The following is a 10,556-nucleotide window of genomic DNA, read 5'->3' as shown; positions in this document are numbered from 1 at the left end:
CAAGTTAGTACATTAGGTTGGGTTAGAGTTCAGTACAGTGACATTTAGTGAAACACAATTAGAGTGTATTATTAATGAAACCCAAAGAGTATAATTTAAATCTAATTTATTGTTATATGCTATAGTGAAAAAGAAATGGAAATAGAGTGAGTACTCAGATAAGAACATGAAGGCACACCTTATATCTGGGTATTTGGCATCAAGATCTCAGGTACAGTTAGATTCAATGTGAGGACTTTTGCCTCAGCAAACTTAGATGTATGTACAGTGCCTCCTATCTGATTACACTGGGTTGTAATTCCCTTCATTATCCAAAACCTTCTCCATAGGAGATGGAGTCTGTACTGAATAAGTTCATTTTAAAAATTGTGTGAACATAAACCAAATACCCAAGTGATGGAAGGTAAAGAGGGGAAGACAATGAGATAAATGATTCCTGTTCATTTTGATATAACAAGTCACAGACTACAATGCCCCTGGTCACACTAGATAAGGTAGCATCCTGACTGTGTATGAAAACATAAGTTCAATGAGTGATCAGGGCATCAGAGAAAAGCATCTATAAGTTTACAACTACCATGTAGGGTAAAGCCACTGGTCACCACATCCTGAAAGGAGCACACTTGAGATGCAGATCTGTTTTAAGAATTCTATAAGAATTCTAGTGCCCATGGTGCTATTATTCTTCATCAAGTCATGCAATATAATTGATTCCAATGAATAACATTTTTTCTCATGTATCAAACAGTGTCTGAAACCACGGGTTCTTGAACACCTTACTGAATGTTCTATTTCTCAGACTTTCATTTCTCAGTTTCTTGGTTTAACCAATTCCTGTTTATAACAAACAAGGACAAAGTCTGGGCTTCCTATCAAAGACACAGCGCTGGGAACATTTGCTGCAAGACTTTGTGGCAAAGTCAATAACTTTGGGCTGTCTTCTGACTCTGATTGTATTCAGAAGATCAAGACACACATTTGCAAATTTGTTGACTAAGACATGGCCCTGGTCATCATAACACTCCAGTGGGGCAGGGTAATGCTCCTCAGTTAACTTGCTTAGATTGGCCAGGCTTTGCAGAAGGTCCTTCAGGGCAGACATGGAAATGGCAGTGTCATAGAAATTTACACTGCTCAGCTGGAGGCACTGGCTCAGGGCAGGCAGGAGGGTACCATGTTCAGAGTCTCTGATACAGCAGTTGCTTATCTGCAGAGTTTGCAGAGTGTCTGCTACACTCTTGAGGAGAACTTGCAGAGCTGTGGGACATAAGTTGAATAATGAAGCACTAAAGAGGTTCAGGTGTTTTAGCTGAAAAAGCCCTGACACTGAGACAGGTACTTCCAGTCAGAAGGTGAGAACTTGTGCAGTTTGATGGACAGAGACTCCAAGGGGCTCTTCAGGCATCTAAGGAAAGAAAAAGAGTTTAGTTCTGTCTCATGGTCTGGGAGGGCATTTTAGTTTTGACACTACTACGGAGCCAATATCTTAGTTTAGTTTACCATTGCTATGATAAAGCACCATGACCCAAAGAAATTGGGAGAGGAAAGGATTTATTGGCCTTGTGATTAGAAATCCATAATCCATCACTGAAGGAACACAGAGCAGGAATTCAAACAGGGCAACCTCCTGGAAGCGGGGAATATTCAGAGAGGCCATGCAGAAATGCTGCTTATTGGCTTTTCTCCGTGTCTTATTGAGCCTACATTATGGACAATAAAAGACAACCAGCCCAGGAATTGCCCCACTCACAATAGTTAGGGCCCTCATGCATCAATCAATAATAACAAAACTGCTACACAGGCTTGCCTATAGATCAGTATCTTAAGATATTTTCTGATTTTGAGTATCTACTTCTCAAGTGACCTTAGCCTGTGTCAATTTCATGTACAGTTAACCAGCACAGGGTTCCACAAAGAAAGGTCAGTGTGTCCTTATATAGAGCTGAACCACCATCGCTCAGCCTGTTGGTGTCTCCTCACTACAGTCACCACATTGCCTTCTAAAGTCCATCACCATCACAATTGCTAGGCTCAGAACTGAGCGATGCAGCTTCTCATTCCCAATTTGCCAGAGAACCAGAGATGGCCATTATAACCTAGAAGAGAAGGCTAAATGAGGACTAATCCTGAATGATTCTGGCAATGTCTTGTCCTGTGCCTTGCAGAAACCACTACAGTTCTACCTTCCCCACATAGCCTATGCCCCCCTTCTCTGCATCAATCCCTGAAATCAACCCTCTGCCCTTTACCACCAATTTTGTTTCTACTAAGCACACAATATGATCACAACATCTGTCCCTCCATTGTGAATAAAAAGCTGACAAAGGTTCTACAGGGGAACAAGATAGCTCTTGTTCACAAAGATATAAGGACAGAGATCGCAAGGGAAATTGTGCGTGTATGGCACCTCACCATCAAAAGGCCCACTACTCTGTCTGGTTCACTACCATCAGGGTTGACTGGATCTAAGGAAGAATACATAACACAAAGAGACTCTCTGAGCCACACAATGCACCTAGAAAGTACAGAATAGTAAGAAAGCTCTCCATAAGTCACTAACAACATCTTAGCAATTTATTGGTGAGTTGTCAGTGAAGCAATTGTGCTTCTGACCCCGTTAAGATGGTATCCAGACCATTCTCAGATACTGTGATAAACCAACAGCTGTGAAAGTCACAGTGACTGGCTGACCTCAGGTGCTCACTAATCTCTAATGTAGCAGAAGAAAGTTTGCTGTGGTACCCAAAATAGCTCTCTCTCCTTCCTTACCTGAAAAACTGCTTCATGTGCTCATTGCAAAAGTCCAAATCATTGATAAGAAAATCCTGGAGACATCTGAGTTTGGAGATCTGAGCAAAGAACCTAGTAGTATACTTCTCTATATCTTCCAAGGTATATACTTCTCTGTAGGTGTAAATGGTAATGCGATGTAGATGGAGTTTACGCAAATTTCTCATCTGGCCAAAGCAATATGCAAAATGACTCAGCACTCTTGGACTCCACCATACGGATAAATGCAATTCCTCAATGTAGTATGGCTTGAAAGTATTGAAAACCATCATGAAAAGCTGCTCAGGAGTATTATTGATTATCATCTTCAAACAGCACAGTTGCACAGCACCTTGTTGCTGCTGGGCCCACTGCAACAAGTATGCTTGCTCTTCATATGGGTGAACTGCTAAGTACAAAGGAGTGACCACCTTCAAACGCTGCCTCAGGGCATATCTAGGTAGGTCATTCTCTTTTTGCTCCTTACTCAATGTCCCTGTTGAGGTCTCTCCACATTCTATGCCAGGCCATACATCCCAGAAGACATGGCACTTTTTCTCAGGTCCAGGACTCGAAGCTTCGACCTTCTGTGAGAGAAAAAGTTGCAGTGTGACAATGAAAGATCAGAAGTACAATAGAGTCAGCTGTCATTCCATTTCTCTAATGTCAGCAACACCTCTCAGGCAAGGAAGGGCCCCTGCATGAGCTACACTGAATACTTGTTCTGCATCTCCTTTAAGTTACTGTTGAATTTTTTTTTTATTACCCGGGGTAGAGGACAGAGAAGACTAATCCTATGAGTACATTGACACTGAGGTCCCCTGCACTTCTGAAGGAAGATTAAATTAGTTCACTTATAAGTAGAGGCTCTACAGACTTGAAAGCTGAGAAAATCAGATGACTACAATTGGCCACATTCCCATGCACTTGACTCCACAATTCCCTTACCTGGCAACTCCTTTTCTATTCTCCTTTGGCCTTACCTCAGGTGAACCTGCTCTTTCAACAGCATGTCTTACACCATCCAGCACAGCTTGTAATATCACCACATCAGGGGCTTGCATCAGCGCCCCCACAGGGAGGCAGGAGAAGGGCCATTCTGCAACCATTGCTGTCAGTATCTTCATATGTCTGCTCCTGAAGGCCTCCTTGAACAGGGACGGGAAGAACTCTGAGGGGAGCTGATGCAGAACTGAGATGGCCAAGGCCTCATTCCTCAGCAGACTCTTCATTGATAGTTCCAGGAGTGTGGATGGGGCCTCAAGGCTCATTCTGATGGCTCTTCAGATGGAAGGACCTGGTAAAACATTCAGGAGTCATTTATTTACACTATGTCTTAGGGATTTATATGTGTCACCCATCAAAGGAACCCCCTGCCCAGGGCCATCATTTCTGTTCTAGCAGCAGTGAAGAACTCAGTGTCACTATTTATAACATCTGGTAACCTCAAATCCTCATCCCCTTCAGCATGTGAATCATCACAGAAGAACTGCCACAGGTACAAATTAACCATTGTCTCACCAGGTATCAAGCTCTGATTCTCTGAATCTCTTTACCCTTGGGAAAGTTTATTCAAGAGCAAACAATCAGACATGGCTCTTGTGGCAAATTGAGACTGATCCCCTTTCAAATTCCTTATGAATGAATATCAAGGTCACTTGTGGAACCCACACAAGTTGTCCATCCCATGTGTTCAGTGTACATGTTAGGACTGAGGAGATCTCACAAGTGACTCATATATTGACCTCCTATATCCTTTTATGTTCTTTTCTTTTCATACCTTCCTCTTTGGCCCTGCTTCCCAAGGAAATACTTCTTTCTGACTAGCAAGTGAATTGTTCATACACTTAATCTTCTTTTGATTATTTTTACTTAGTCTCTATTGACTAAGACATAACACCCTGTGTGAAAACTAAAATATTTTGAGAATTTGAATAGCTCATTGATTTATTTTCTTTGTTTACATGCACATATGAGTGTATATATCAACTGATCTGGTGACATTTCAAGCTGTGCTGGATGGTGTAGACATGCTGTTGACACAGAAGCTTTACCTCAGGTAAACTGAGAGTAGCTAGCTGCTGAATCAACCCTATTTACAAGGATGGCCATGACCTTGGCTAAGAAAGACAGTATGGAAAATGTAGTTTACTTTTTTAAGGTGTGGTTTTTCACACAGTGGAGGATTCAGTGGAATTGCCTATGTTTCTAAAGTTGAATGTAAGCCATTATGCATCCCAGGCATGTGACCCTGACCATAATCCTGCCTGTCACTGACAGTGTTCTTTATTAAATCTCCCATGTCTGACTAGTACACTCTCCCCTTAAAACACTGAGTAGAAGACTGGCATGAGAGCAGTTTCTATAATGAGAACACTGTTAGGAAGTTATCAGGTGAGTTCCAAGAAAGTCTAATCTATATAGTATTGAGTAGTGGGTAGCTGTTCCAGCTTTGACCTGTACTACCCCCATTGAGGCTTCTGGTAACTGTCAGGCCTACCAAAGGCCTGCCCCTGATGCAGGGCTGAGATGGGAGCCCTTAAGAGCCAAGGTCCAGATGTGCCAGTTCTCTTGCTTCCTGGTAATCTTGGATGTTGGATGGTAGACTGAGCAGAATTCTCCTGAGAACACCGCTGGACTGCACTTCACCTCTCCGTGATCCTGTAACCTATCCCTTTACTTGTAATTTACAACCTCAAATAAACCTCCTTTTAACTACATGGAGTTGCCTTATTAAATACCCCAATAGAATTGAGAACCACTGATAGCAAAATTCCACGGGAGTATACAGCAGTGACAACTAGAGTTCTGAAGTTCAACCTATCCAAAATAAGGGTTCTCTTAGATGTAAGAGGAATAGCCTTTTGAATGAACTGGCTGTTTCCTGTAAACTTCTTATGCAATAATATCTATAATTCTCACCATTTACTGTGCATTTCCATGTTATGTGCACATGTACTCTCAGGATTGCATCTCATTCTTGGGCACAACTCTCCCTATACATTTGAGGTAATTGAATAACTGTCCCCAGATGTGGTTATTTTTGTTTTCATTAATGTAAATCTGGCCAGGGCCATTCTCCAGACAAAAGTATTTCAGCAAAGATACCTACCTTTTTCCAAGAACAAAACTGCACATAGATAAGCATGAGCTCATCTCACATACAGATAAGAGAAAGCAGCCACTAGCAATTAAATCCTCACCTCCTTACCTTCACCCCAGTTTATTTACACAAGACCCTAACTGAAGAGATTTACTGCTCACATTCCTGGGATGATGTTTTAAACACTTGCAGGTTACTGAGTTAAGGTAGATATTTCACACTGACCTAAGGAGATTTCTAACAAGGCCAGGCTGATGATAGGTGCCAAGCTTCATTTCTTGTGCAAAACAGTTTTACTTTACTAGTGACTTATAGTGACATGTACAGACTCCTAACATTTTACCTTACCACATCTAGATTATACTTTTTGAGCACATAAATTACTTTTTAGAATTTCTTAATTGATCTTATCCTTTAGTTGACCTTACCATAGAATTCCCCTTTAGTCACTCCCCTCTTTTGGTTGGAATTGGACAAGCTGACAACTATGCTTTATGTGTGGATACTTATCACCTCTCTCTTTGTCCCTGAAAACATCAAGCCTTTAATTGTTTTGCCAAAGAATTACTGCTTGTGTATATGTACTGGTTCTCTCAGAGCCCGTGGAGAATTGATTTAGAAGGAAAAAGATGATGACAGAGATGAAAAAAACTACATAGAGATGAGAGAACAGCAGAAGGGACTGAGAAGGAAAAAATGAGGACAGAAATGAAGCTGTGTGGATAGAATTGACTTTGAAGAATAAAGTGAATGGACTAAAGAACTCAGAGTGCTTATATTCATTCTATATCCCTCAGATTAGAATCCTCAGCTGGTTGTTAGACTATTCATGGACCACTGTGAGAAAACAGTAAAGGCTGTACCTTTTATTGTTTTCAGTAAATATTGTATTTCAGGACAATCTAGTTTAAAGGACCTCAAATAAAATTTGATATAAAATATCTTGATCTAGAAAAATTGTTGTGTTATTTTATCCAAATGCACAATTATTCTAAAAATGACAAGCATTCCAAAATCATCTTTTCAATTTTGTCTCTCCATGCAGCCATGTCTAGCATGGATCTGGCATCTTCCATACTCAGGACCTTAACTCTACTCACAAGGTATGGCTGGAGTCTGCTACCTGGATCCCTTTTATTTTAACTTTATTTTCAATTTTTCTTTCAGAAAATGTCATATGAAATAGTCATGGCTAAACAACCACATTGCTGAAGTCTCAGTTCCCCGGATCAGCTAAGATTTGAATCTTGAGTATGTAAAATATTTAGTAGTTCACAGCACAATTTGTAATCTACTATTAAGAAGAACTTCTCATTCAAACAACTACAAACCTTACTCTAAAACATTATTTAAGGCACTACAGAGAATTAAACTTCAAGACAGATCCTAACTTAGTATTCTTTCTAATATTAGAAACAGGTAAAAACAATCTGCTGTGTCACTCAGAAAACTGAAGGTGACTCTTTTTTTTTTTCTGAGATAGAGTTTCTCTGTGTAGCTTTGCACCTTTCCTGGAACTCGCTTTGGAGAGCAGACTGGCCTCGAACTCAGAGAGATCTGCCTGCCTCTGCCTCCCGAGTGCTGGGATTAAAGGCGTGTACCACCACCACCCGGATGAAAGTGACTCTTTTTTTTTTTTTTTTTTTTTTTTTTTTTCTGGAGACCGGGTTTCTTTGTGTAGCTTTGCGCCTTTCCTGGAACTGACTTGGTAGCCCAGGCTGGCCTTGAACTCACAGAGATCCTCCTGGCTCTGCCTCCCGAGTGCTGGGATTAAAGGCGTGCGCTGCTGCGCTGCTGCCGCCGCCGCCGCCCGCCTGCTGCGCTGCTGCCCCCCCCCCCCCCCGCTGCCAGCGCGCCCCACCACCACCACTGGCTTCGTGCACCACCACCGCCAGGCTTTAAAAGTGACTCTTAATACAAATTGGATTTCATTGTGTCAGTGAGTGAATCTTGGTCATCCACAACTTTTCCAGGCTACCATAGAGAGAAGATATTCCATGGAGAAGCAGGAAGATCAAACATTCAAGGCCACCCTGGGCTACCTAGTGGTTTTTAGGTAAGTTTTCCTATCTGAGGCTCTGTTTAAAAATATATATGGGAATGACTTACAGGCTGCAGTCCAATAGTTGCTAGTTCTGAAGGGAAGTTCAAGAATCTAGGAGCTGATCAGTCCAACGAGGCTGAGTGTCTCAGCTGATTTGCTGGGATAATGAAGAAGGAATGGATGAGATAAAGGAGGTGAGGACAAGAAGGCAAAGAACCACCTTCCTTCTTCCATTGCTTCAGTGCTGCATTCTGGGTTCCCTGTGAGCCTGTGGCCAAGCCTAGGTCTCTCTGCCTCTTGGTGCCTGGGACAGAAAACTGACCAGTTGTCCTTCTAGGTAGCACTTTTGTACACGGCTCAATTGATGCCCTGGCCTGGCAGGGCATGCACTACCCCTTGTGACCTTATTTTTTTTCTCACTTAAAACAAGGATCCAACACCTTTCAGGAGCCAGTATGTGCCAGCACTTGGCAATTTTGTCCTCGGATGTTCTTGTGCATTTTATCTCTGCCCTGGTATACCTTGAATGCCACAGATGATACTTTCACCTGTGGGGTCAGGAACCTTGCTCTCCAGATGCTTAGTTTTAGTCATATGTCAGGGAGTTCTGGGGGAAGAAGAGAGAGATTTTACTCCATGTCTTGAATTTTTTTCTTGATGCTTGCTGGCTTGAGGACAGCTTTTCTAAGATCTGCCAGGAGGTAAGCTATAAACTGATCTCTGGCTTAAGGGCCGTCCTGATTACTAAAAATGTATTTGCATGGATCCTAGCCTGCTTCCAGACCCATCTGTGCCTCTCAAGGCAGCTTGAGAACTAGTGTGAGGAATTAAGGTGAGTTAGAGTGAGTCAGCAGAAGTGGCCTGCCCAATACCAGAAAGTGGAAGTCAGATAGACAGAAGTGGCTGCACTTATCGGAGAAAACATCAGAAATGGGGAGGGAGAAGGGTTCAGAGCTTTAGTAGAAAGGTTGGGGATAAGGTATCTCTTTTCATTTGCCCATTCACTGGCAGAAGTTCCCCGTGAAGCTTCTATGTGGCCAAATTTACTGGTATCCGCCCGTATGTTCCGTGGCTGCAGCTGAGAGAGAAAAATTAAAATAACAAACTGGGATCAGACTCCAATCCCAGGCATCCCTGGGGTAGGAGAAAGATCTGAGAATCAGCACAAGTTACCCCTCTACTTCATCAAGATAGGGGTAAGGGCTGGGAGCAGATGCAGCATGTGGACCCCAAGGGAGGTCCAGTATGAATAATATGCTTCAGACTGCAGAGCCACGGGAAATGGGACTCACCAATCACACATGTGGTGGAGACGTGGGGGTTGCAGGTGTGGTGTGTGGGTCCAGAAGCTGAAAAACTGGAAAAAAAAAGTGAATCTCACAGTCACCAGGCAGTTTCAGGTCCTCAGCTAGGTTTCTGACATTCAGCTCTGGACACTGAGTGTGCAGAATTTCCTGTCCCAGTCACAGCACCAAATGATGGTAAAATGGTGCTGGTGAGTGGCACTGATTACCGGCAGAAAAGTCATGGGCCATGGCCACAACTACCAGAGGTATAAAAAGCTTTATTAGAAATAAGAGGGGATAGGAGGGAGGAGCCAGGCCTGGCGGGGGAGGAAAGTAGGGAGCAGAGAGAAAGAGGAAACAAAAAGAGGGTGGGGGTCGTGTCTGGCATTTTTAAGACACAGCGTGTAGTCTCCAGTGCTTGCTGATGATGTAAGGCATAAGACAAAACCCAGAGCTGCACATGTACAGAATCCTAACAGACTCAGCATGGCTAGGTGCTCAGTTGGGCAGTGGGCACTGCAACCCCAACATGGGGCAGGTTTCAGGCCAGCCCCCACACTGTGCAGCTGATGGCCAGGGAAGCCTAAAGGCTGCTGTGGGAACTAGGCATGGCTGGATGCTGGGGCTTGCCATGAGCACCAAAGGACCCAGACATAGCCAGCATGTTGGGCTGGCCCCACCCCCACCACATTGCAGAGATTTGAGGGGTGGAGCTGGTGGGAGCCAGCAGGGTCCTCCAGGAGCTCAGAGTATGCCTGAACTGGGCAGGGGCTGGTGGAAAACTGCTCCTCCAGGGTCACAGTCAAGAAGTAGCCTACAGGTCCTAGGGCCAACCTGGAGCATGGAGTCACTTTCGGTTTCCCACTCTCCTGTACTTAAGAATCTGGGTTTAATAACAATCTTTTGGCCACATGCTGTATGCTGTCCCCTTCATGTCCCATTTTAATGGGTGGGGCTCCCACAAGCTGCCCCGGGGGCTGCCTGCCAAACCTGAAGGAGGATTGGTTCCTAGGGTGGACTGGAGCATCACTGCCTATGGTTGTTAAGCTACAGTGGCTGTGTTATAATTCTGTAGCTAGGGCTGATTTGATCATTCAGATTCAGTAGAATACTAGTTAAAAAAGAAAAAAGAAAAGAGAAAAAACTACTGCTAGTTTCAGATGCTTCATGTTGGTACAATGTTGATGTAAATCTGGAGTCATTCTTGTAATGATATATGCATGCATTTCTGTTCTTGTTTAAAATATTGCAGCTTTACAATATCTTCTAGACTATTGAGGGAAATAACAAGAAATACTTTGGTAAGAGTTTCTATGTTTAAAAAAGGAAGAGAGATATTTGTTAGAAGTAAATA

General features: G+C 43.0%; 1 protein-coding gene across 1 annotated transcript; it reads right to left on the bottom strand.

The window, feature by feature from the left end:
* Positions 1 to 838: 838 nt before the first annotated feature.
* LOC114688236 (PRAME family member 12-like) lies at positions 839 to 4,001 on the bottom strand. Its single transcript, XM_028862860.1, has 4 exons — positions 3,753 to 4,001; positions 2,770 to 3,356; positions 1,326 to 1,405; positions 839 to 1,257 (listed from the first exon to the last, which is right to left on the bottom strand). The coding sequence occupies exons 1-4, from the start codon at positions 3,999 to 4,001 to the stop codon at positions 839 to 841; spliced, it is 1,335 nt and encodes a 444-aa protein (XP_028718693.1).
* Positions 4,002 to 10,556: the final 6,555 nt, after the last annotated feature.

The sequence above is a fragment of the Peromyscus leucopus genome, unplaced genomic scaffold (assembly GCF_004664715.2).
Source record: "Peromyscus leucopus breed LL Stock unplaced genomic scaffold, UCI_PerLeu_2.1 scaffold_1342, whole genome shotgun sequence".
Classification (NCBI taxonomy): domain Eukaryota; kingdom Metazoa; phylum Chordata; class Mammalia; order Rodentia; family Cricetidae; genus Peromyscus; species Peromyscus leucopus.
The sequence above is the reverse complement of the archived record's forward strand: the minus strand, read 5'-3'. Positions and strand labels throughout refer to the sequence as shown.